Source organism: Toxorhynchites rutilus, chromosome 1, assembly GCF_029784135.1.
Source record: "Toxorhynchites rutilus septentrionalis strain SRP chromosome 1, ASM2978413v1, whole genome shotgun sequence".
NCBI classification, from domain to species: Eukaryota; Metazoa; Arthropoda; class Insecta; order Diptera; family Culicidae; genus Toxorhynchites; species Toxorhynchites rutilus.
In genome coordinates, this window is record NC_073744.1 from 13,145,626 (window position 1) to 13,173,603 (window position 27,978).

At 35.5% G+C, this 27,978-nt stretch overlaps 1 protein-coding gene and 1 pseudogene across 1 annotated transcript; one reads left to right on the forward strand and one right to left on the reverse strand.

Moving 5' to 3' along the window:
• The first annotated feature begins 2,247 nt into the window (after positions 1–2,247).
• Positions 2,248–26,768, forward strand: LOC129765227 (26S proteasome non-ATPase regulatory subunit 2-like; annotated as a pseudogene).
• LOC129762688 (protein atonal-like) lies at positions 26,573–27,766 on the reverse strand. Its single transcript, XM_055761171.1, has one exon. The coding sequence runs from the start codon at positions 27,693–27,695 to the stop codon at positions 26,895–26,897; it is 801 nt and encodes a 266-aa protein (XP_055617146.1). The 5' UTR covers positions 27,696–27,766; the 3' UTR covers positions 26,573–26,894.
• Between the last annotated feature and the right edge of the window lie 212 nt (positions 27,767–27,978).

The following is a 27,978-nucleotide window of genomic DNA, read 5'->3' on the forward strand; positions in this document are numbered from 1 at the left end:
TGTATATGTAGATCGTTGAAACATTTAAACACACTTACAACACATAAGTTATTAAGTGGTCCGAAAAATCAATTTTTTCCACTTTTTTCCAAAAATGACAAACGAAAATCAATAACTTTTGAATCACTGAACCGATTTAGATGATCGACATATAAAATTGAAACTAATGACCTAGCCTTTTATTAAAAAATATTTAACTTGCGAAAAGAATAATTATATTTTAGTATTTATTGATTTTAGTCGTTTTTTATTTTTTATGACTTTGGCGCTATATTTTTTTAAATTTTTTCTTGAAAGCTGAGGATTTTTTACATAACATATCTCGATATCAGAGATGCTATTTTTTCGTTTTTTAGATATGATTTTTCAAAGTTAACCGGTGGTTCAAAAAATCATTTTTCCCCCTTTGTCCAAAAATAACTTTCTGAAAAAAATCATAACATTTGATTAATTTGAATACACCGATTTAGATGATCGATATATTAAATTGAAGCCAATAAGCCAAGCCAATAATATCACACTTGCGGGAAGATTGGATTCTTGTAGCATAGGTCTAGTTTAGTTACATATGAATATGTTAAATGTTAAATTTACAAAATTATAACTTAAAAACGATAATTATAGCATCTTTGATATCGAGATATGTTAGGTAAATAATCCTCAGCTTTCCATAAAAAATATAAAAAAATATAGCGCTCCTATCTTTAACCGAGAAAACTATGAAAAACTAACACAATCAATAATTACAAAAGCAAAAATTCAATTTTATCGCAAAGGAATATTTTTTCAAAGAAAAATTACTCGTAAGCTTCAATTTAATATACCGATGATATGAATCGGTCAAATAGTTCAAAAGTTATGACTTTTTGTAGTGGGAAAAATGGGGAAAATTGTTTTTCGAACCATCGATTAGTATTGAAAAATCATATTTCAAAAACGAAAAAATAGCATATCTGATATCAAGATATTTTATGAAAAAAATTCTACACTTTCAAGAAAAAATATAAAAAAATATGGTGCCCCCTAGTCCAAAACCATGAAAACATTAAAAAACGACTACAATCAATAATTACGAAAATAGGATCCATATTATCTGCAAGTTCAATATTTCTCAATTAAAACTCATTGGCTTCAATTTGATGTGTCGATCATCTAAATCGGTTAAGTGGTTCGAAAGTTATAAATTTTTTAAAAACGTCATTTTGGGAAAAAGTGGAAAAAATGATTGTTTGGATCACCATAAAATGGAAATGGGCACCCTAATGAAAAATAAAAAAAATACGAGTCTAATGTTTTGCGATAAAGAACAAAATTACAACCTTTGACGAAGATCTGAGAACCACTATATTGGTTTGGGGCGATGTACAAAGTATTAATGAATATGTGAAAATTAACGTTAAAAGACATTTCTATAGAACTGCAAACTTTTACAGACTTTTCCCCATTTTTAACAGACATTCACATGTTTTTACAAAAAAAATTCAAAATCATCTGGCATCTCTTCCTTCCACTTTTTATCGAATATTTTCAAATCGCAGGAGTAAACATTTACGTGACTCTGACTTCGTTTGTTTTTATTACGTTCGGAAAAACGTTATGTCAAAGAGAGGGGACATTAAAAATGCGTTTCTCAGTGAAAGGCTTAGATGCTCTTTCAGAGATGCAATGGTTAATTGAACAATTGACGGAAAAATATAGTTCGTTCATTTTATAATTTTAATTATTTTTGCCCTTGACAACAATACCTCTTTTATAGTGTTGATTATCATAAGAAAAATAACACTCCTGATCGTTGGATCTCTTTTGACAGCCGTTTTGATTCAGTCCGCACTACCTAGGTCTAAATCAGCCTTAAGACAAGACGTGACAACTGGCTTCTTACTCTTTCTCTTCGACCAAGTGTGAGCAACAGGGATGCCGAACCACTCTAGATATCAAGTTTCCAAATGAGATAAAATTTCTGAAGATTTTTTTTTCACGTCCCTAATATATGTTTCCGTAGTATATATTCCATGAATAATTAGATTTGGATGATGTAAAGCTAAATTGTTGCGTATTTCACGTATTTCACAATTGTTATTTTCTGTTATCGTTTGTCATTAAAACTAGTGTGAGAGTACATACCATGAGTACGTTATGTAGAAGTATATTTACAAATATTATTGGCAACCCTTTTAAATTGACCAATCAGCAACTGGTCCGAAATCGACCCCCTATTGTCTGGTCTTGTCTTAGGTTCCGCACAATATGGTTCATAACGCAGAAGCCGTAACGTGTGATTTGTTGATGGAAATCGAACGGCTGGATATGTTAAGGGGCTATGTGAGTGATTGTGCCTATCCAAATGTTTGCCTCTACTTACAGAGCTGTTCCTTATGTCCCGGAACCGGAAAATATAAGCATACTCAAGTGGGCTTTGGAACTATCATGGCTTGAAATGATCGCACAAGCGAGTCTAATCGCTGATAATAGAATGACAATGATAATAAATGATATGCCATTGATTCAGGATATTTTCACTTCCTGTAATGATCTGGCCAACCAAAAGGAGACGAATGATTACGATGATCTTGTTGAAATTATGTTCAATTCTGTTTTGGATAACTACTTTCTGAATCTTACCCGTGAGTTTCTGATGAAAGAGGGCAACAAATGGTTGTATAAAACCAAAGAACATGGAACGCTTGTGACAGTGTATGCACATACATATCAGCAGTCGCCCTCCCGCTTTTTTTTTTTGTAAACAATTCCCTCACACTCTTCGCTTCGCTGTTTAATGGACAGTCACATCCATAATCACATCCAATGCATGATGGAAAGTGAAGGGAAGAATATTGAACTCTTTTTTATATTGCTTTCTTGCCAGTTATTTCGAAAATCAATATTTTGAACTGTAAGAAACTGCTTTTAAATTTTTGAAAACATGAGTTTCCAAAGATACAATTGAAGTTTTCCTTAACATGTCCGTCTTACCCCTATTTCCCCATATTTTTATTTCGCACCACTGTCTTCCAATTCAAACACTATCTAATACTTATGACAGACATACAGCTGTACTTGCGTTGTACTTCGAAAGTTGTATGTCTGTCACCATATACAGCGCTAGAACCATGCAAGCAACTCGGTACAATCGCTGTACCTGTACCGACCTGTTTTACCGCTGTACATGGCTACAGTTGTACTGTGCGCAGCGCCATAGACGGTTAGTGGTGGGTAGCATGAACAAGCAGAATCAAATCACTTGATAAACGTTCTTTTCATTGACTTTCTTTTAAGTTAATAACTCAGATTGGAAACTTTTTTGTTGTGTTTGATAGTTTAGACACTAAATAAAAACCTTTTAATTGAAATATGTGGTGGAAATTGGAAAAATATCTGATTGTCAGTTTGACATACGGTACAATGTACAACCAGTATGTCTGTCATGGTACGATGGTACCTGTACAACGCTGTACACGTACAACGCAAGTACAGCTGTATGTCTGTCCCTGGTATAAACCCCTTTTCCTTTTTCTCCTCACCAATATCATCCATTTAGGTATGACTAACTGTCATCTCTCTCTGTATTGGTTCGATGTATCTCAGGTGTATGATACTACAAAACCCAGCAACCCAGTCTAGAGTAATAAGGGGCTGTCCACATACCACGTGGACAGAAAAAGCATAATTTTAGACACCCCCCTCCACCTCCGTGGACAAGCGTGGACATTCCTTATACCCCTCTCCCTGTTGTCCACGTGGACATTCCTCCAGTTTTGGGAAAAAAATCAAGAAAATTCTATTTTTATCGTTTAAATTTAATTTCAAGTTTGTTTCTATTTTCTGTTCCATGTTTTTGTTGATAAAAATGATAGCCTTATCAATGGTAACAAATCAACAAACACCACAAATCTTGAAATCTTCGATTTTTTTCAACATTGTCCGGGAGCTCATTATTTTCTTCCGAGTTCCATTTACGTTATCTTCATCCATATAGAAATATCGTTTGTGAACCTACTCTCGATAATTTTTATTAAAACTGGCTGGCTGTTTGAGTTTTCAAAAAATCAGACAATAAAATCAAGCACTTTGTTTGAAAACATAATTTTCTGGTCTAAACATCAATGTCTTTCGCTTTTACAGCTTCGGCTAGAATGAACCCAGTGAAAACTAAACATCTGCCGTATCATCGTGATCGATGATTCCGTTGACCTACAACCCTTATTTGTTCAATCATGCTGAATATTGTCCGGAAAAAATCGTGCCGATTCTAAGGAAAAAACCAAAAGCTTATTTTTATAGACATAGGGTAGATCATCTCGGTTTGTCCAATTTACGATGTTTTCACGCTACTAGTGAGTGAAAATCCATTTTTCTTCATGAAAATCACATAAAATCAATACGAGTTTGGGTTTGTTGAAAAGCCCCAAGTCTCTAATTGCTAATAAAGGGTGTGTCACATCAAATTGCATCACGGAAAAAACGCTGTAGAAATTCGCCCAGTAGACCGATCCTTTTGAAAATTTTAGACAGTAAAATAAAAACTATTAATCAACTTTTGGCATTTTCTTTTTATTCATACTTCGAGCCCAAGCCCGTATGCTCGCACCTTCCTCTTTACCTCGTCCATAAGGTTCTGTACAACGTCAGGTTGTAGTATTTTTGAACAGAAATCCATTTTCTCTTGAAGTCCGCTTCCGATTTGACAACTTTTGGGTTCTTCTATTGGGCGAAGCTCCGGCGCGTTGGGCGGGTTCATTTCCTTTGGCACGAAGGTGACCCCGTTGGCTTCGTACCACTCCAACACGTCCTTTGAATAGTGGCACGAAGCGAGATCCGGCCAGAAGATGGACGGGCCCTCGTGCTGCTTCAATAGTGGTAGCAAGCGCTTCTGTAGGCACTCCTTAAGGTAAACCTGCCCGTTTACCGTGCCGGTCATCACGAAGGGGGCGCTCCGCTTTCCGCAAGAGCAGATCGCTTGCCACACCATGTACTTTTTGGCAAACTTGGATAGTTTCTGCTTGCGAATCTCCTCCGGAACGCTGAATTTGTCCTCTGCGGAGAAGAACAACAGGCCCGGCAGCTGACGAAAGTCCGCTTTGACGTAGGTTTCGTCGTCCATTACCAGGCAATGCGGCTTCGTCAGCATTTCGGTGTACAGCTTCCGGGCTCGCGTCTTCCCCACCATGTTTTGCCTTTCGTCGCGGTTAGGAGCCTTCTGAACCTTGTATGTACGCAGGCCCTCCCGCTGTTTGGTCCGCTGGACGAATGAACTTGACAAATTCAGCTTATTGGCGACATCCCGGACCGAACTTCTCGGACCACGTCTAAACTGTTTAACTACGCGCTTGTGATCTTTTTCACTGACGGAGCATCCATTTTTGCCGTTCTTCACCTTCCGGTCGATGGTTAGGTTCTCGAAGTATCGTTTTAGTACTCTGCTGACCGTGGATTGGACGATTCCCAGCATCTTACCGATGTCCCGATGTGACAACTCCGGATTCTCGAAATGAGTGCGCAGGATTAATTCACGACGCTCTTTTTCGTTCGACGACATTTTCCAAAATTTACGAAAAATTGACAGTGAAGCATGGCCAACGTGATCTATACACTCTTATCTGATTATAAGCGAAAGCTGAAGATATAATTCCTAAAAATTAAATTTCTACAGCGTTTTTTTCCGTGGTGCAATTTGATGTGACACACCCTTTACTACCATAAGGCGTTGAAACTATAATTTTTTTTCCTCAAAGAGAAATTATGATCATGGTTTGCCCACCTTTGATAACGATTTGTCCAAAAAATGATCATGGTTTGTCCGGTTTTAGAAAGCACCATTTTTGAATGAAAAAAATCTAATTTCTCACTGCTTGAGTTTACTGTCATCATATTAATCCACTCATGATCAGAATTGAGGTCACATGGTTAAGCTATGTAAATCTGATACAAATGGTGTGCAAGCATGATGTTTACAATATTTGTAAGTATTATAGTCCCGAAAAGGTCTGAATACGTCCCAAATAATCATCTGCTGATTGATTGAAAGTTAGCTCAAATGAGGGGCGCATTGACATAAATAAAAGTTGGATTTTATAATCCTTCAAAACATGTAAATGCGTAAAAATAACTATAAAACTACTGTAAACCATGAAAAAGACAATTTTATTTATATGTTTTGAAACAATCCAATATCTGATTTGACACAGGTGCGCTGAATTGGAGCATTCAAAAAAGTGGACAAACCATGATCATATTTTCTACTGGACAAACCAAAATCATTTACCTTACATCTTTTCGATTATAGATGCACCATTTTTTTATGGATATTTCAGCATCCACACTACTTAAGGATTCCATCCTCTTAGAACTTATGCTATGCAGTAAGTTGAAGTTCTTACAGGAATCTTAACAGTTAATAATCTGAAGATGCAATATCTGATGAGTAAGGCGGGTGGAGTTTTAGAAGTGCTCTAGAAGCGTTCTGGATCGGTGATTTTAATACGTTCAGCTGCTAGCAGTACTTGTTGGAATTCATCGAGACTAGTGGCTTGGTAGAAGCTCATGATAAAGATTTTCTTCCAGTCCCACCAGGCCCAGCCATGACTTCCTTCAGGCGAAAACCTGCTTCGGAGTTCCGTTCACTTGCCAAGATTTTTTTCAACTCAACATTCTTGTGAATGATTTGCCCTTTACAATTCGTTACATACAAGTATTTCCGTTGCGCTTAAGAAACGAATTGCAGATTGAGATATGTTTCTTCAAGTATTTTTAGGTAAAATAAGCCCTTATTCTGGTCGGATTTGAAATTAGCACGATGTTGCATTCTTTAAAGGGGTATTCCAGTCTAGAAATTTGGAAAAGAACATTTTTTTCTTCATATTTCTTTAGCTTAGACATTTAAGAATATACCATAGAAGAAACTTACCATAAAAAAATACTTAACCTGTCCACATGGATATTATCTATACCCCCTCCCCCCACACCGTGGACAAAAGTGGACATTTTCGTAAAACAGCTCAGCTACACCCCCCTCCCCCCAAAGTTGGCCACGTGGTAGGTGGACAGCCCCTTATTTCTCAAAACTATGAAATAAGGTCAGTTACTTCGCTATGAGTTGAGTATGACGTAATAAAAACAAACGTCTTACCGCGAAAGTGGGTTTAAGAACACGAAGCACGAAATCTGCTATTCACAGTCTAGAGTCTAGACATACCCCACATTTTCCAATATAATCCGGTTAGATTCCATAGAGTTCAAGTGTCGAATCTAACGAGCGACTCCCAAACGTAGAGGCCGACAAATGTGAGAGAATGTAGGTACCGTTCTGAATCATATTTCGGAAGCTTAAGGCTTAATATGATGCAGAAAACAGATCTAAACTTTATGCACAGATATTATTTGGTTGATATTTTCAATAAATTAGTTTAAAATTTCTACTTTGGTGCCTATTTGATTGAAAACATAAAAAATCATCGAATAAAATACTTTTCAAGTGAAGGGAATAGGAATCAAACTTCGGACATTAAATCAAATTTCGGACCCTTTGTCTTGTAATTTTTTGGACGAAAATTACATTACATTTGATTATATTTTACAATCAACTGCGAAACACTTACCAAACAATCACAGCAAACTGTCAACGATGATGAGAACTGATGAAACACGGGAGAAATTTCAATATATATGAACGGGTAAATTACACGTGCTCACGCTAAGCAAACGTCAAACACAAACGATAATGAGCAGTGTTGTAAGATTTTTTTCCGATTATGTAGTTCTCATATGAAATGATAGTGAAACGAAGGGATTACCCTAAAGAAGAAATTGTGATATTAATTTTATAGTTATATTATCAGTGCATTAAGTATTTCAAGATATTAGAACAAAGTGTCCGAAATATGATTCAGAACGGTACTGTTTTTTCTTTACCCCCACATAACTGTTGAACCGACAAGAATATGAAGTAACGAAACGAGATAAGTGTTTCAGATTCTTCGCTCCCACAACACGCCTCATCAGCAATAGCTCCGCGATGAGTGGTCAGATTATGTAAATTCATTTCATTCATTCGTATTGTGGTCGGTGTTTTGCCTTTGCTTTAGCCCTCCTTTTCTTTATCCGTCAAACCAAATCTCAGCAGGTCACGATTATATGGAGGGGGTGGTGTTTGACGTTAATCGGCTTCAGTAGCCATGTAATCGTACTCCAACAAATTACGATCCCAATTGGATTAAGTACACACTCCGGACCGTCGCCCAGAGCGACACAACCTGTAGCAATTGTCATCCCTAGAAAAAAAAATATTTCCGGGAAGGGTCGAGAAAGGGAAAGTTAAAATTTGTCAAACCCTTTTCGCCGCTGAAGGGACATTTTTCCTGCCAGCCGATGATGGTTTCAACCCGATAAGCTAGTAAGCTATTGATCATTTTGATCGGATTTTAATTTGTTCAGTGGCTTTGCTCGCATTGGACCCCCTGGCAGGCGATGAATTATTATATCACCTTTTCTTGTTCTTCTCGATGACAGTCTGTGACAGTGTTTATTTGTTTTCATTTCGAGAATGTTTATCACGTCGAAATAATCTGGAAGCCAAGAAAAATTGCACAGGTATTTACGCATAGCTTCAGCGAACGGTAAGATGTTGTTCGAGAAAAGTGATCCTCCCCGGTAAAGCCTTACGATTAGTGCCTGTACATTCTATCCATCTTTCATCGTTCGGGCCGGATATTGCGAGCGAATGATATTAATAGGCGGAGAATTTTGCTTCCTGCTGAGTGGGCATTTTTTTTCCGTGTTGTGTGTTTATAAACAAGAGCCCAAAGTCCCTTTTCCAAATTAATTAATGCACGTCATCTTTCTATTTGATAGTGCTTCTCTGGAGAATATTCTTTCACGTGGAAAAGGGAAGTGAAACACTTGAATGTTTGTTACACTCTCCTTCTTCACGCAAAACCATAACGGTTCGAACGTTATTATGACCCGGAATTGTGTGAAATTGTTTCGAATGAGTACCATTTGAAAAATCAAATCGAATGACTATTGAAACTTAATGAAGCATTAGCATTAGCATTGAGCAAGTTGCACAATATCGTAGGTTGTACGAATTCAGAACTGATAAGTTAAAAAACATGCCTCCATCCGTTGCTGATGATTAGTATTATCTCTTAGATGAAGATATGCTTTCTCCAACAGTTAAGAATTGTCCTGGCCACGTCCTTGCAACTGCTGAGGAAAGGGAAGGAATGTTAGTTCAACATTTACTTAAGGTGAAGGTGGAAGCTAGCCATTGTAGTAGTATAGGTAAACCCTCGTGTAAAAATGGGGTAATAGTGTTTGTGAGAGAAGAGCAAAGCACACGTAAATAGATCAATTCACTTATCAGACAAGTTCTTCCGCATAGTAACTCGATGTTGATAATTCCTTAATATTTTCCTTCGTTGATCGTATTGTTTTCACATATTCACGTTGGAAAGCCTTAACTCTTCGTTGGCCGAGGCATTTAGATTGAATTTAATACTTTTCCGTTTACTGTTTTTGAAAGCATAGGCAGCCGTGGCAGTGTTCCGAGCTCTGCAATACAATTTTCTTACCCAATGTTAAAGTTGCTAAAACTTACATTATAGACCCATTAAACGTAAAAATAATAATTGTATTGATATCAACACAATTTTATTCTATTGATTTTCATGGGACGCTATGACTCCGGAATAACATTTTATTGAGTGGTTTTTATAGCTGTTTCGATGATGTTGTTTGGCATCAGTGTCGAAAAAATAACGATGCTTCCACCAATACAAACAAAACCATTGCAGAAGATTGAAAAACGAAAATTTAACTTTCAGAGCACTTGCTCGAGTTTTCCGACGTTCTTCACTATACGGTGCGAAAGCAGATGAAAATTTAATATCTTGTGAGTAATCGATTAGAGTTTGGTTGATATTACTTGATGGGAAGTGTGCGAAAACGATCATTTTCTTCACACTGTTTCGCAAAATTATTGATTTTCGGGCGAGAGGTGAGGGAGGGAGATGAAAGAAATGAGCGCCATTGTGGCAGCCATTTGTGGCTAGCTTCCACTTTCACCTTAAGAGAGATGCAGAGAACTCTACGACCTCTCATAAATGTCTCGGGAATTTAGGAATGTGTTAAGCCATAGGAAGGTAAGCCATAGGATACACTCAGCCGGTGTTACTGGCGTAGCTTGTTATTACTAATGATTTACCGATATATCTTATAACTATAACTATAACTATAACTATAACTATAACTATAACTATAACTATAACTATAACTATAACTATAACTATAACTATAACTATAACTATAACTATAACTATAACTATAACTATAACTATAACTATAACTATAACTATAACTATAACTATAACTATAACTATAACTATAACTATAACTATAACTATAACTATAACTATAACTATAACTATAACTATAACTATAACTATAACTATAACTATAACTATAACTATAACTATAACTATAACTATAACTATAACTATAACTATAACTATAACTATAACTATAACTATAACTATAACTATAACTATAACTATAACTATAACTATAACTATAACTATAACTATAACTATAACTATAACTATAACTATAACTATAACTATAACTATAACTATAACTATAACTATAACTATAACTATAACTATAACTATAACTATAACTATAACTATAACTATAACTATAACTATAACTATAACTATAACTATAACTATAACTATAACTATAACTATAACTATAACTATAACTATAACTATAACTATAACTATAACTATAACTATAACTATAACTATAACTATAACTATAACTATAACTATAACTATAACTATAACTATAACTATAACTATTTTAACACTGCATCCATTATTCTGGACTATTGTGGTATATCCCATTTTTTTGTACTCCGCTTCAAGCTTACCTACTGCTTATTGATGAAGAAGTAGACTGAAAGCTATAGCGAGATAGGTGCCAATCAGGAATACTCTGTTTGATAAATTTTATAATCCTGATCGGCGACGCAGACCAAATTTCCTTGGGCTCCAGAATAGCCTTATCAAGGTATTGAAGTCTGCGTCTAGTTAGAGCTCCACAATTACAGAGCAAATGTTCCGAGGTTTCGCTTTCGGTATTACAAAAACGACAAATATCATCTTGCACTAAACCTTTGTTTTTGAGATGGTAGTTACTCGGACAGTGTCCTGTTATAAGGCCTGTGATTGTGCCTAAGTCTTTCTTATTAAGACTCAGCAATTGTTGAGTAATTTTAATACTCGGCGTGATAAATTTTTTGACTGGTTAAGTTGTACCGCCAACCAGTTGGCTAACACCTAGGTAGTGCGGACTGAATCAAAACGGCTGTCAAAAAAGATCCAATTGAAATGTCAAAAGAGATCCAACGATCAGGAGTGTTATTTTTCTTATGATAATCAACACTATAAAAGAGGTATTGTTGTCAAGGGCAAAAATAAATAAAATTATAAAATGAACGAACTACATATTTCCGTCAATTGTTTAATTAACCATTGCATCTCTGAAAGAGCATCTCAGCCTTTCACTGAGCAACGTATTTTTAATGTCCCCTCTCTTTGTCATAACGTTTTTCCGAACGTAATAAAAACAAACAAAGTCAGAGTCACGTAAATGTTTACTCCTGCGATTTGGAAATATTCGATAAAAAGTGGAAGGAAGAGCTGCCAGATGATTTTTAAAAAAAGTCTGTAAAAACATGTGAATGTCTGTTAAAAATGTGGAAAAGTCTGTAAAAGTGTGCAGATCTATAGAAATGTCTTTTAACGTTAATTTTCACATATTCATTAATACTTTGTACATCACGATGCACGTAAGATTGTATTCTGTATATATATACAGCCATTCCATGCCAAACTAATATAGTGGTTCTCAGATCTTCGTCAAAAGTGGTAATTTTGTTCTTTATCGCAAAACATTAAACTCGTATTTTTTTAATTTGTCATTAGGGTGCCCATTTCCATTTTAGGGTGATCCCAAAAATCATTTTTTTCCACTTTTTCCCAAATGACTTTTATCAAAAATTTATAACTTTCGAACCACTAAACCGATTTAGATGATCGACATATCAAATTTAAGCCAATGAGCTTTAATTGAGAAATATTTAACTTGCATATAATATGGATCCTATTTTTAATATGGATTGAAAGCTGAGAATTTTTTACATAAAATATCTTGATATCAGAGATGCTATTTTTTTGCGTTTTTGAAATATGATTTTTCAAAACTAATCGATGGTTCGAAAAACAATGTTTCCCCATTTTTCCCACTACAAAAAGTCATAACTTTCAAACTATTGGACCGATTCATATCATCGACATATCAAATTGAAGCTTACGAGTTATTTTTCTTTGAAAAAATATTACTTTTGCGCAAAAAATTTAATTTTGTTTTTGTAATTATTGATTTAGTTAGTTTTTCATAGTTTTCTCGGTTAAAGATAGGCGCGCTATATTTTTTTATATTTTTTATGGAAAGCTGAGGATTATTTACCTAACATATCTCGATATCAGAGATGCTATAATTATCGTTTTTAAGTTAGAATTTTGTAAATTTAACATGTTTTAAGTCTTCGATCAATATTCATATGTGACTAAACTAGACCTATGCTACTAGAATCCAATCTTCTCGCAAGTGTGAATTTTGCTTATTGGCTTCAATTTAATATATCGATCATCTAAATCGGTTCAGTAGTTCAAATGTTATGATTTTTTGCAGAAAGTTATTTTTGGACAAATGTGGAAAAATGATTTTTTTTTAAATCATATCTAAAAAACGAAAAAATAGCAACCCTGATATCGAGATATGTTGTGTAAAAAATCCTCAGCTTTCAAGAAAAAATATAAAAAAATATAGCGCCCTCTAGTCGAAAGTCATAAAAAAATAAAAAACGACTAAAATCAATAATTACTAAAATATAATTATTTTTTTTGCAAGTTAAATATTTTTTAATAAAAGGCTAGGTCAATTTTATATGTCGATCATCTAAATCGATTCAGTGATTCAAAAGTTAATAATTTTCATTTGTCATTTTTGGGAAAAAGTGGAAAAAAATTATTTTTCGGACCACTTAATAACTTATGTCCTGTAATGTGTTTAAATGTTTCAACGATCTACACATACATACATACACATACATACGCGTTGTTAATTTTTATAAAAAACAGTATTTCACCGTTGATATATTCGACATCCACCAAGGCTTGCGGTCAGGCAGTTGATGAAATTTATAAGAAAATGCAGTGTATACTTTCCATCCGCCATGCAAGGCTATACAAGTTTTAGATCACCACACGGCCATGAACCATGTCTGTCGAAACAATATCGAACAGTAACCCATATTTCGTCATAAGCAGACCCGAAAGCAAATGTAAGTTGTTAAAAATAGAATGAAAATTTTTATTCGATGTTGTTTAAATACTTGGAAGACATAGTCCTGACCCTAACTTAACTATTTTTCAATAAATCTCCTTGCATTTCAGCAAAACAATCTTATCTAGAACAGAAAATATTTATCAGAGACAATTTTCGTTCAAGATTTTTCCTTACCTGCAGAGAATGCAATTTTTCATTAATTGTGAATAACCGTATCCTCTCTTTCGTCTGCAATGATGTCAAGGCAAAAGTTCATACACACCAGATGGGCCAACCAGAAGGACTGCTGGGCCGCAAGTTGAGTATCGCTGGTCTAACGTCATGTGTATTGATATATACTAAATATAATAACTTTTCTGTATTAAAACTATGGAAAAATGTCATATGGTGAGTCAAATATTTTTAATGTGATGAATAGATGTGATGAATGTTTTACGGATATGTCTGTAAATTTACAAACATATTTGTAAATCTGGCATCTCCGGTGGTCTGAGAATTTATTGCAAGAAATCGCTTGAAAACATGCATGAATTTGCTTGAGAATGAAGTGGATTGAGTCCGCACCACTTAGGCTAACACTTCCCGGTCTTCCCAGTTCTTCAGCTCACCTTTCAACACACAGTCAGATATTCCACAGAATGGTTCTGGACCAGTGAAAGGTGAGCTTGAGCCGTTCCTGGCAAGTTCATCTGCTCGCTCGTTTCCCTCTATTCCACAATGGCCAGGAATCCAGTACAGTTGTACCGAACTTATCCGACTTAGTTGCCGTAAGAGGAGAATGCATTCCCAGACAATTTTTGAGGAGCATTTAAAAGCATTTAGAGCTTTAAGTGCCGCTTGACTGTCTGAGAATATGCAAATGTTAGCATGTCTATATTTTCTTTTAAGGCAGACATTTGAGCATTCTATTATCGCAGCTATTTCAGCTTGAAAAACTGTTGGCCAGTTTCCCATAGCTACAGAGATTTTTGTTCTGGGACCATACACTCCAGCACCTGTTCTGATTCCCATTTTTGACCAATCAGTGTAGAACATGATTGAACCATTACGAACACTGGGACCGCCTTCATCCCATATTGAACGAGAAGGTTCGATTACACTGTATGGAATGTCGTAGTTAGTCCTAGGTTCCATCCAACCACTGTTCATCTCTGAGGATGGTCCTACGGGTAAGAGATTCAGGATGCCCAAGTGACCAATTTTGTCTCCGTCTAGTATTTTTTTCCAATGTTTAAGCTTTAGAGCGCTTTTCTTAGCCTCTAGCTGAACATGTTGGTTCAGAGGTAGTAAGTGAAGGATAGCCTCCAGTGCCTTCGAGGGTGTGTTTCGCATTGCTCCAGTAATTGCAATGCATGCTAGTCGTTGGAGTTTGTTTAGCTTTTTTGTAGCTACAGTCTCCTTGGTCTTTGGCCACCAGACTAATGAGGCATAGGTTATTCTAGGCCGCACAATGGCAGTGTAGCCCCACATTACCATTTTTGGTTTAAGACCCCATGTTCTTCCTATCATTTTAGAACATGCCCATAGGGCTGTATTGGCCTTACTGATTATTGCATCTAAGTGCGCATTCCAGTTGAGTTTAGCATCTAGGATAACAGCTAGATATTTCACTGAAGCGCTGCATTTTATTTCCACTCCCCCAAGATATAAAGACTGCAGATGCTGTTTTTTCTTTTTGGTGAATGGAACAATTGTTGTTTTTTAAGGGATTTATGCTCAGACCTTCTGTGGTACACCAAGTTTGTGTAAGGTTTAAGGCCATCTGCATTCTGCTCGATATCACGTCGTCGAACTTGCCTCGTATCATTATGACTAGATCATCGGCAACTATAACTATAACTATAACTATAACTATAACTATAACTATAACTATAACTATAACTATAACTATAACTATAACTATAACTATAACTATAACTATAACTATAACTATAACTATAACTATAACTATAACTATAACTATAACTATAACTATAACTATAACTATAACTATAACTATAACTATAACTATAACTATAACTATAACTATAACTATAACTATAACTATAACTATAACTATAACTATAACTATAACTATAACTATAACTATAACTATAACTATAACTATAACTATAACTATAACTATAACTATAACTATAACTATAACTATAACTATAACTATAACTATAACTATAACTATAACTATAACTATAACTATAACTATAACTATAACTATAACTATAACTATAACTATAACTATAACTATAACTATAACTATAACTATAACTATAACTATAACTATAACTATAACTATAACTATAACTATAACTATAACTATAACTATAACTATAACTATAACTATAACTATAACTATAACTATAACTATAACTATAACTATAACTATAACTATAACTATAACTATAACTATAACTATAACTATAACTATAACTATAACTATAACTATAACTATAACTATAACTATAACTATAACTATAACTATAACTATAACTATAACTATAACTATAACTATAACTATAACTATAACTATAACTATAACTATAACTATAACTATAACTATAACTATAACTATAACTATAACTATAACTATAACTATAACTATAACTATAACTATAACTATAACTATAACTATAACTATAACTATAACTATAACTATAACTATAACTATAACTATAACTATAACTATAACTATAACTATAACTATAACTATAACTATAACTATAACTATAACTATAACTATAACTATAACTATAACTATAACTATAACTATAACTATAACTATAACTATAACTATAACTATAACTATAACTATAACTATAACTATAACTATAACTATAACTATAACTATAACTATAACTATAACTATAACTATAACTATAACTATAACTATAACTATAACTATAACTATAACTATAACTATAACTATAACTATAACTATAACTATAACTATAACTATAACTATAACTATAACTATAACTATAACTATAACTATAACTATAACTATAACTATAACTATAACTATAACTATAACTATAACTATAACTATAACTATAACTATAACTATAACTATAACTATTTTAACACTGCATCCATTATTCTGGACTATTGTGGTATATCCCATTTTTTTGTACTCCGCTTCAAGCTTACCTACTGCTTATTGATGAAGAAGTAGACTGAAAGCTATAGCGAGATAGGTGCCAATCAGGAATACTCTGTTTGATAAATTTTATAATCCTGATCGGCGACGCAGACCAAATTTCCTTGGGCTCCAGAATAGCCTTATCAAGGTATTGAAGTCTGCGTCTAGTTAGAGCTCCACAATTACAGAGCAAATGTTCCGAGGTTTCGCTTTCGGTATTACAAAAACGACAAATATCATCTTGCACTAAACCTTTGTTTTTGAGATGGTAGTTACTCGGACAGTGTCCTGTTATAAGGCCTGTGATTGTGCCTAAGTCTTTCTTATTAAGACTCAGCAATTGTTGAGTAATTTTAATACTCGGCGTGATAAATTTTTTGACTGGTTAAGTTGTACCGCCAACCAGTTGGCTAACACCTAGGTAGTGCGGACTGAATCAAAACGGCTGTCAAAAAAGATCCAATTGAAATGTCAAAAGAGATCCAACGATCAGGAGTGTTATTTTTCTTATGATAATCAACACTATAAAAGAGGTATTGTTGTCAAGGGCAAAAATAAATAAAATTATAAAATGAACGAACTACATATTTCCGTCAATTGTTTAATTAACCATTGCATCTCTGAAAGAGCATCTCAGCCTTTCACTGAGCAACGTATTTTTAATGTCCCCTCTCTTTGTCATAACGTTTTTCCGAACGTAATAAAAACAAACAAAGTCAGAGTCACGTAAATGTTTACTCCTGCGATTTGGAAATATTCGATAAAAAGTGGAAGGAAGAGCTGCCAGATGATTTTTAAAAAAAGTCTGTAAAAACATGTGAATGTCTGTTAAAAATGTGGAAAAGTCTGTAAAAGTGTGCAGATCTATAGAAATGTCTTTTAACGTTAATTTTCACATATTCATTAATACTTTGTACATCACGATGCACGTAAGATTGTATTCTGTATATATATACAGCCATTCCATGCCAAACTAATATAGTGGTTCTCAGATCTTCGTCAAAAGTGGTAATTTTGTTCTTTATCGCAAAACATTAAACTCGTATTTTTTTAATTTGTCATTAGGGTGCCCATTTCCATTTTAGGGTGATCCCAAAAATCATTTTTTTCCACTTTTTCCCAAATGACTTTTATCAAAAATTTATAACTTTCGAACCACTAAACCGATTTAGATGATCGACATATCAAATTTAAGCCAATGAGCTTTAATTGAGAAATATTTAACTTGCATATAATATGGATCCTATTTTTAATATGGATTGAAAGCTGAGAATTTTTTACATAAAATATCTTGATATCAGAGATGCTATTTTTTGCGTTTTTGAAATATGATTTTTCAAAACTAATCGATGGTTCGAAAAACAATGTTTCCCCATTTTTCCCACTACAAAAAGTCATAACTTTCAAACTATTGGACCGATTCATATCATCGACATATCAAATTGAAGCTTACGAGTTATTTTTCTTTGAAAAAATATTACTTTTGCGCAAAAAATTTAATTTTGTTTTTGTAATTATTGATTTAGTTAGTTTTTCATAGTTTTCTCGGTTAAAGATAGGCGCGCTATATTTTTTTATATTTTTTATGGAAAGCTGAGGATTATTTACCTAACATATCTCGATATCAGAGATGCTATAATTATCGTTTTTAAGTTAGAATTTTGTAAATTTAACATGTTTTAAGTCTTCGATCAATATTCATATGTGACTAAACTAGACCTATGCTACTAGAATCCAATCTTCTCGCAAGTGTGAATTTTGCTTATTGGCTTCAATTTAATATATCGATCATCTAAATCGGTTCAGTAGTTCAAATGTTATGATTTTTTGCAGAAAGTTATTTTTGGACAAATGTGGAAAAATGATTTTTTTTTAAATCATATCTAAAAAACGAAAAAATAGCAACCCTGATATCGAGATATGTTGTGTAAAAAATCCTCAGCTTTCAAGAAAAAATATAAAAAAATATAGCGCCCTCTAGTCGAAAGTCATAAAAAAATAAAAAACGACTAAAATCAATAATTACTAAAATATAATTATTTTTTTTGCAAGTTAAATATTTTTTAATAAAAGGCTAGGTCAATTTTATATGTCGATCATCTAAATCGATTCAGTGATTCAAAAGTTAATAATTTTCATTTGTCATTTTTGGGAAAAAGTGGAAAAAAATTATTTTTCGGACCACTTAATAACTTATGTCCTGTAATGTGTTTAAATGTTTCAACGATCTACACATACATACATACACATACATACGCGTTGTTAATTTTTATAAAAAACAGTATTTCACCGTTGATATATTCGACATCCACCAAGGCTTGCGGTCAGGCAGTTGATGAAATTTATAAGAAAATGCAGTGTATACTTTCCATCCGCCATGCAAGGCTATACAAGTTTTAGATCACCACACGGCCATGAACCATGTCTGTCGAAACAATATCGAACAGTAACCCATATTTCGTCATAAGCAGACCCGAAAGCAAATGTAAGTTGTTAAAAATAGAATGAAAATTTTTATTCGATGTTGTTTAAATACTTGGAAGACATAGTCCTGACCCTAACTTAACTATTTTTCAATAAATCTCCTTGCATTTCAGCAAAACAATCTTATCTAGAACAGAAAATATTTATCAGAGACAATTTTCGTTCAAGATTTTTCCTTACCTGCAGAGAATGCAATTTTTCATTAATTGTGAATAACCGTATCCTCTCTTTCGTCTGCAATGATGTCAAGGCAAAAGTTCATACACACCAGATGGGCCAACCAGAAGGACTGCTGGGCCGCAAGTTGAGTATCGCTGGTCTAACGTCATGTGTATTGATATATACTAAATATAATAACTTTTCTGTATTAAAACTATGGAAAAATGTCATATGGTGAGTCAAATATTTTTAATGTGATGAATAGATGTGATGAATGTTTTACGGATATGTCTGTAAATTTACAAACATATTTGTAAATCTGGCATCTCCGGTGGTCTGAGAATTTATTGCAAGAAATCGCTTGAAAACATGCATGAATTTGCTTGAGAATGAAGTGGATTGAGTCCGCACCACTTAGGCTAACACTTCCCGGTCTTCCCAGTTCTTCAGCTCACCTTTCAACACACAGTCAGATATTCCACAGAATGGTTCTGGACCAGTGAAAGGTGAGCTTGAGCCGTTCCTGGCAAGTTCATCTGCTCGCTCGTTTCCCTCTATTCCACAATGGCCAGGAATCCAGTACAGTTGTACCGAACTTATCCGACTTAGTTGCCGTAAGAGGAGAATGCATTCCCAGACAATTTTTGAGGAGCATTTAAAAGCATTTAGAGCTTTAAGTGCCGCTTGACTGTCTGAGAATATGCAAATGTTAGCATGTCTATATTTTCTTTTAAGGCAGACATTTGAGCATTCTATTATCGCAGCTATTTCAGCTTGAAAAACTGTTGGCCAGTTTCCCATAGCTACAGAGATTTTTGTTCTGGGACCATACACTCCAGCACCTGTTCTGATTCCCATTTTTGACCAATCAGTGTAGAACATGATTGAACCATTACGAACACTGGGACCGCCTTCATCCCATATTGAACGAGAAGGTTCGATTACACTGTATGGAATGTCGTAGTTAGTCCTAGGTTCCATCCAACCACTGTTCATCTCTGAGGATGGTCCTACGGGTAAGAGATTCAGGATGCCCAAGTGACCAATTTTGTCTCCGTCTAGTATTTTTTTCCAATGTTTAAGCTTTAGAGCGCTTTTCTTAGCCTCTAGCTGAACATGTTGGTTCAGAGGTAGTAAGTGAAGGATAGCCTCCAGTGCCTTCGAGGGTGTGTTTCGCATTGCTCCAGTAATTGCAATGCATGCTAGTCGTTGGAGTTTGTTTAGCTTTTTTGTAGCTACAGTCTCCTTGGTCTTTGGCCACCAGACTAATGAGGCATAGGTTATTCTAGGCCGCACAATGGCAGTGTAGCCCCACATTACCATTTTTGGTTTAAGACCCCATGTTCTTCCTATCATTTTAGAACATGCCCATAGGGCTGTATTGGCCTTACTGATTATTGCATCTAAGTGCGCATTCCAGTTGAGTTTAGCATCTAGGATAACAGCTAGATATTTCACTGAAGCGCTGCATTTTATTTCCACTCCCCCAAGATATAAAGACTGCAGATGCTGTTTTTTCTTTTTGGTGAATGGAACAATTGTTGTTTTTTAAGGGATTTATGCTCAGACCTTCTGTGGTACACCAAGTTTGTGTAAGGTTTAAGGCCATCTGCATTCTGCTCGATATCACGTCGTCGAACTTGCCTCGTATCATTATGACTAGATCATCGGCAACTATAACTATAACTATAACTATAACTATAACTATAACTATAACTATAACTATAACTATAACTATAACTATAACTATAACTATAACTATAACTATAACTATAACTATAACTATAACTATAACTATAACTATAACTATAACTATAACTATAACTATAACTATAACTATAACTATAACTATAACTATAACTATAACTATAACTATAACTATAACTATAACTATAACTATAACTATAACTATAACTATAACTATAACTATAACTATAACTATAACTATAACTATAACTATAACTATAACTATAACTATAACTATAACTATAACTATAACTATAACTATAACTATAACTATAACTATAACTATAACTATAACTATAACTATAACTATAACTATAACTATAACTATAACTATAACTATAACTATAACTATAACTATAACTATAACTATAACTATAACTATAACTATAACTATAACTATAACTATAACTATAACTATAACTATAACTATAACTATAACTATAACTATAACTATAACTATAACTATAACTATAACTATAACTATAACTATAACTATAACTATAACTATAACTATAACTATAACTATAACTATAACTATAACTATAACTATAACTATAACTATAACTATAACTATAACTATAACTATAACTATAACTATAACTATAACTATAACTATAACTATAACTATAACTATAACTATAACTATAACTATAACTATAACTATAACTATAACTATAACTATAACTATAACTATAACTATAACTATAACTATAACTTTAACTATAACTATAACTATAACTATAACTATAACTATAACTATAACTATAACTATAACTATAACTATAACTATAACTATAACTATAACTATAACTATAACTATAACTATAACTATAACTATAACTATAACTATAACTATAACTATAACTATAACTATAACTATAACTATAACTATAACTATAACTATAATTATAACTATAACTATAACTATAACTATAACTGAATAATACTATTACTTAATGCAATTAGTATCTGCTGAAAGAATTGGTTTGTTAAACTACACGACACCAAACTGCAGAATGTTGCTAATGCATTTCAGCCTCTCGATTGTTGCCTCATTTTTAGCTGTATGGAAACAATTATTTTGATAAATTGTGATTCAATTTTAAATGATAATGGGGAGAACCCACAGGAGTGAGAGTGTTTTAACTATCTCTTCTCCCATAAGCACAAACCAAATTCCGAATTTCAAATTCCAAAAAGATTTTAAAATTTTCAATCTTATGAACGAAGTGATTATTTTTACTCATCTTGTTTGGTGCTCCCCTTGTGCACAGTAGGCTGATCACCAGCTGTCAGATGTGGATGCGTTCACTTTTCCACTCACGCTCCCAAATATTTCTCCTCTCCGGAAAAGCTGTCAGTCTCTCCACGACGGGTCATGTTCACAATTTTTTCACCTCCGCTTCTCAACCACAGCTCACATTTTTACGCCATTCTCATGATAGCCAAATGCAACAGAATGCAACAGTTGGAAAACTACATGAGATACACACGCGCATCATATAAACCTTGATGAATCATCCCATTTCTTTGCGCAACTGTAGACAAGTTTCACGAATTTCGCAATCCCTCCACTAAACTGGCAACCGATAGGTCATGCACACATTGCTATACATTGACGCTTGAAACGGGAATCACTATTGAAACTTAATGAACTTAAATAAAAAATATTTTGTGGAGTTTTTTCATTCAATTAAATCTTTTCCTTAAAATAAATACAAATATATAGGCGTTATACAGAATAGCAAAATTACAGAGACAAACAAAGTCTGTGATACCGTGCACTACTATACGGGTTATGATTTTACGCGCGAGTACAGGAGGGTTAAAACTCTTTATTCTCTAGTACTACATTAACCCTCCTGTACTCGCGTGCAGAATCATAACGCGTATACTCGCGCACGGTGTCACAGACCGAAAGTTGAACCTCTCTGTAATGTTGACATTGGCTATTTTTCAAGCTTTATTGGCATTTATTTGAAGAAGAGGGTATGATTGAATGAAAAAACTCAAAAAAGTATGTGTTTTCGTCTTTATTATGAACATAGCATAACTGCATGCTCGAAACAAACATATTTTTACATTTCATGCAGTTGTTGCGTGTTTTTCGGGACTTTTATCGAACAGAAGAATGTATAACGACCTTCTAGATAATTACCAGATGACAAAGGTTCTGGAATATAAAGTTTGCATATTTCTAATATTATTTGTCTCTGTTTTCCTGGTAAACTAAGAATTAATGCCTTTTTTTAGATGGGGCATAAAAAGAAGATATGAAAGGATTTCTGGGAACTTCCTTATCTTTTTCTTGTTTTCTTGTCGATTTTTTTTATAATGGACAATTTTTAAAAAAATCTCCCAAAACTGTAACTGTTAAAAATTGCCACAAGCTACCGATTAGTTTATAATTTACTGTTTACAATTCTTCCACAAGTGAAGTTCTTTCGCAAGTGTGTATATGTATGACCATTATATTTGGCGAATAACTATACGAAAATCAAACATTTATATTTTGCTTTTGAACGTATGAATCTAAATATATCGACGAATTGTTAATATATGGATCCGTTCAATCCATTTACAAAAGGGACTGAAATTAAATAAGGATAGTCCGGTAATAATCTTATGCATTATATTCAATAAATATTTCATGCCACTAACATTAATTTATACATTTCATTCAACAATATTCTAGAATATGAAAAAAGGCACTTGTCCAAAAAAGTTACTTCTATACTCGCGTCGGTGTGTCAGACCGAAAGTGTTAAAAAAGTGGCACACGTCCCCTTTATACCAACACATGCGATACGCTAAACGACGACGAACGACGAATAACGAAGCTAGAGAGAATCGCAAAGTCGTAGTGTTGATATCTTCTAAGAAATAAACGAATTATTGATTTCTCGGTCTGACAGACCAATGCGCGAGTAAAGGAGTGTTAATTTTCTTATGACTGTTTGATACAGTCAAAGCTGGTAGACCGCCGCCTAACATTTGAAAAATTAATCGCCCGTAATGCCCAAAAGTTTGGCCACTCTTGCCCTATAGCAACCAAAGTATTGAGTTGCATCAATTGAAAAATAAATCGTTGTTTCTGGCAACAAGTTTCAATTTTGCTATCATTCAAGCCAACCTACAGTTTACCATGGAGCATTAGAATTTGAATTCTGCTTGAAATATTTCACACACGGTGGGAATTGCAAACGTGCAACTTTAGTGTCACTTAATTCCCACGCAGAGCTTCTGAATATATTTCGGTTCAAGGTGGTTTCCGATTATTCCGAGTTTAATTCTCGCTCCTGGCAAGATCGGCAAAAAGGGTGTCCCTGAACCGTCCGCGCGATAATCGGAGACCGCCCGAAGCCGAAAGGCGACTGCCTGAGATGGCGGAAAATGTACCGAGTGCCCAGCTCACGTGATTGCTAAACAGACGATGCCTGTGTTGTCAGAACTAAGAGCTCACTTCAAGTTTTTTTTTTTTTTTTTTTTTTTTATAGGGGTGAGGAACGCTCTTCCAGCCTTATCTGGGAAGGGATAACCCAGACGTCGAGTGGGGATCGCACCCACAAAAACCAAGCCCTCTACTCGTAGCCTCATTCCCCCCGAGACCACATCTAGGCGACTACTTCAGGGGGCGGCTGTGCTCATGCACTTCACGAGTTTTCAACGCAAACTAGCGTTGATCCTTTCCTTTTTCTCTATATTCTCATTCACCATTCGTTGCTCTCCACTGCGCTTATGACCATTTTGCAGGCATTCATTTACCCGTCGAGACGTGCACCGATTAGGAAGCGCCCTCCAACTTAACGCCCGCCCCGTCACAGTCACCCTCGCAGGATTTCTCTTCCCAACGGAGCGCCGATTAGGTAGTGCCCTCCAACATAACGCGCACTCCGTCACAGCTACTCTCGTGGGGTATGCACCAGTTTGTCGATGGCTTCCTCCATGATGCTCGCTCCTTCGAAATGTTCGCAGTGTTCCTCCATCCAGGCCACGATAAGGGCCCTCGTGCTGCTTCAATAGTGGTAGTAAGCGCTTCTGTAGGCACTCCTTAAGGTAAACCTGCCCGTTTACCGTGCCGGTCATCACGAAGGGGGCGCTCCGCCTTCCGCAAGAGCAGATCGCTTGCCACACCATGTACTTTTTGGCAAACTTGGATAGTTTCTGCTTGCGAATCTCCTCCGGAACGCTGAATTTGTCCTCTGCGGAGAAGAACAACAGGCCCGGCAGCTGACGAAAGTCCGCTTTGACGTAGGTTTCGTCGTCCATTACCAGGCAATGCGGCTTCGTCAGCATTTCGGTGTACAGCTTCCGGGCTCGCGTCTTCCCCACCATGTTTTGCCTTTCGTCGCGGTTAGAAGCCTTCTGAACCTTGTATGTACGCAGGCCCTCCCGCTGCTTGGTCCGCTGGACGAATGAACTTGACAAATTCAGCTTATTGGCGACATCCCGGACCGAACTTCTCGGATCACGTCTAAACTGCTTAACTACGCGCTTGTGATCTTTTTCACTGACGGAGCATCCATTTTTGCCGTTCTTCACCTTCCGGTCGATGGTTAGGTTCTCGAAGTATCGTTTTAGTACTCTGCTGACCGTGGATTGGACGATTCCCAGCATCTTACCGATGTCCCGATGTGACAACTCCGGATTCTCGAAATGAGTGCACAGGATTAATTCACGACGCTCTTTTTCGTTCGACGACATTTTTCCAAATTTACGAAAAATTGACAGTGAAGCATGGCCAACGTGATCTATACACTCTTATCTGATTATAAGCGAAAGCTGAAGATATAATTCCTAAAAATTAAATTTCTACAGCGTTTTTTCCGTGATGCAATTTGATGTGACACACCCTTTAGCCAAAACCTTTTAAAGGTATCTGGCAATACTCCAATTTTTTTTTTTGGAATGCTAAAGATGTACGATATTAATTCGGGGGTAATTTTTTATGTAACAAAACAACGATTTTCGAGCGTGGCGAAGAATTCTGTTTAAATTGGTTGAAAATGAATCATGTTGAAAAGTTTTTCACTGTAAAAGTACTATTCGGGATCTACTGTGTGAGATCATGCACTTTTTTCAATAAAATAAATGGTGTATTTGATGAAAATTTCAAATTTTATTTTTTCTCTGAAACTCTATATAAAAAAACAGTATTTTTCGCTGCATTAGAAATATTGTAAATCGCTGAAATATTCGGTATCGCTGCACTAGAAATATTGTTTTGATTTTTGCATAACCAAAGGCGCAAAAAGGTGAAATGGTTTTGGGGTTAACGGGCAGTGGCAACTATCCAATTTTTTCAACTGTTTCAATAGCTAAAAACTTTTCAAAGGCAAATATGTGTTCTTCCTCATGTGAGGATTATGTTCTCTGAAGTTGAAGTCGATCTCTTGCCTAGTTCTCATGGCCCGTTAAAGGGTTAAGTATCTCAGATCGGATGAGTTGGAAAAATCTAGAAGAATATTAGGACCTTTATCGACTGAATAATGTCACAAATAAAAATCTAGAATAAACAGTGATTAATTGATGCTTCTTTAACAACCAGCGCATTAGGATGAGGTATGTGATATAATATGAGGAACGCAATAGTGTTCATTTTAAATGCTTTAATTCCAACAAATAATGTTCAGTGTGTTTAACGCATAATTCTATCCCCAGCTCGACCGATAAAATAATTTAAACTTCTTTGCTAAAACTTAACCACTAACTATAGTACAATGAGTATCGGAAACATAAACATTCTAACATTCTTATATCTCAAGCAACTGAATTGGCACAAAAGTTGGAGCCCTCAGGCCACGAGCCACGTCCGCTAGCAGAAGCCTCTTGATCTTGTCCCCACGAAAAAAAAAAATGTACAATCGATTGCTTACCCTAACGAAATGCAGAACAAATGCAACTACTGACTACTGACTAAGAATCACTCGGGTTGTTCCACAGGAGTCGCTCCCGCAGCTTACTGCAGCAAATCGTAGAGAGCCGTAATGTAGGACTGGGCCATTTGGAGCGTCTCGTGCTTCGACAACTGCCGATCGTTGCCCAGACTGGGTAGATACTGTCGCAGCCGATCGAACGCATCGTTGAGGCTCTGCATGCGCTTCCGCTCGCGGGCATTGGCCGCCAGACGACGTTTCTTCTTGATCTGGGGCGAGACCAGCTTGCGTTTCCTCTTGCCGACTGTGGTGGCCTGCAGTGCCCCCGCGGAATCGTGATGTCCGGTGAACACAGACGAAGCGGTGGTCGGCTTGGAGTGGAACAATGTGTTGCAGGAAAGATCCGCGGCTGACGTTGCTTGGGTTTCCATGGTTAGCGAGTCCGGCTTCGTTTTCGGTGCGCGACGGTATTGGCGCTTCTTAACCGGAAGTGCAGTTGTGGTGCTGGTAATGGCTAACGTTGGCAGCATCGGGGGCGATAGCGGAAGCATAGATGATTGCACTGTCTGCTTCATCAGATTCTCTTTGCACTCCTCGACGTCGACAATGGTAGGTGAACTGGCCGAGTAGTAATCGGGACTCTCAGAACCAAAACTGGAAGGCGAAGGAGTCATCCAGCTTTCCGGATAGTTCACCGGAGAGTCGTAGCTCGGAACCATAATCATGTTCGATAGTGCCATCGCTTGTGTGTTGAGCACCGGAAAGCTGCCGTAGTAATCCTCTGCTCCCAGATGGGACTCGTGGGTTTCCATTTTTACGTGCACACTGGTCGACTGCTGACCGTAATAGTAATTGAACTGATTGCGACTAAAGTCTGTTGTCATATTGCTCGTTTCCTAGTTTCACTTTCTCACACGGAATGGTTTCACAGGAGGATCAAACTTGGATCTACAAACTCACGCTTCAAAGACTGAATGAGAATTTTATCCTGTCGGCCGGTTTTATATCGTCCAGCAAATTGCGTGTGGTTTTCATCCCCTCCACAAAAGATCAAGAGATCGCACAGCCTCACGGAGAAGAGAGTGAGCAAAATGTGATTCTCTCCGGGAACGTTGTGGAAAACGAAATGCCGGTAGGAAATAAAACAATGCACGAGAGAGGGGAAGC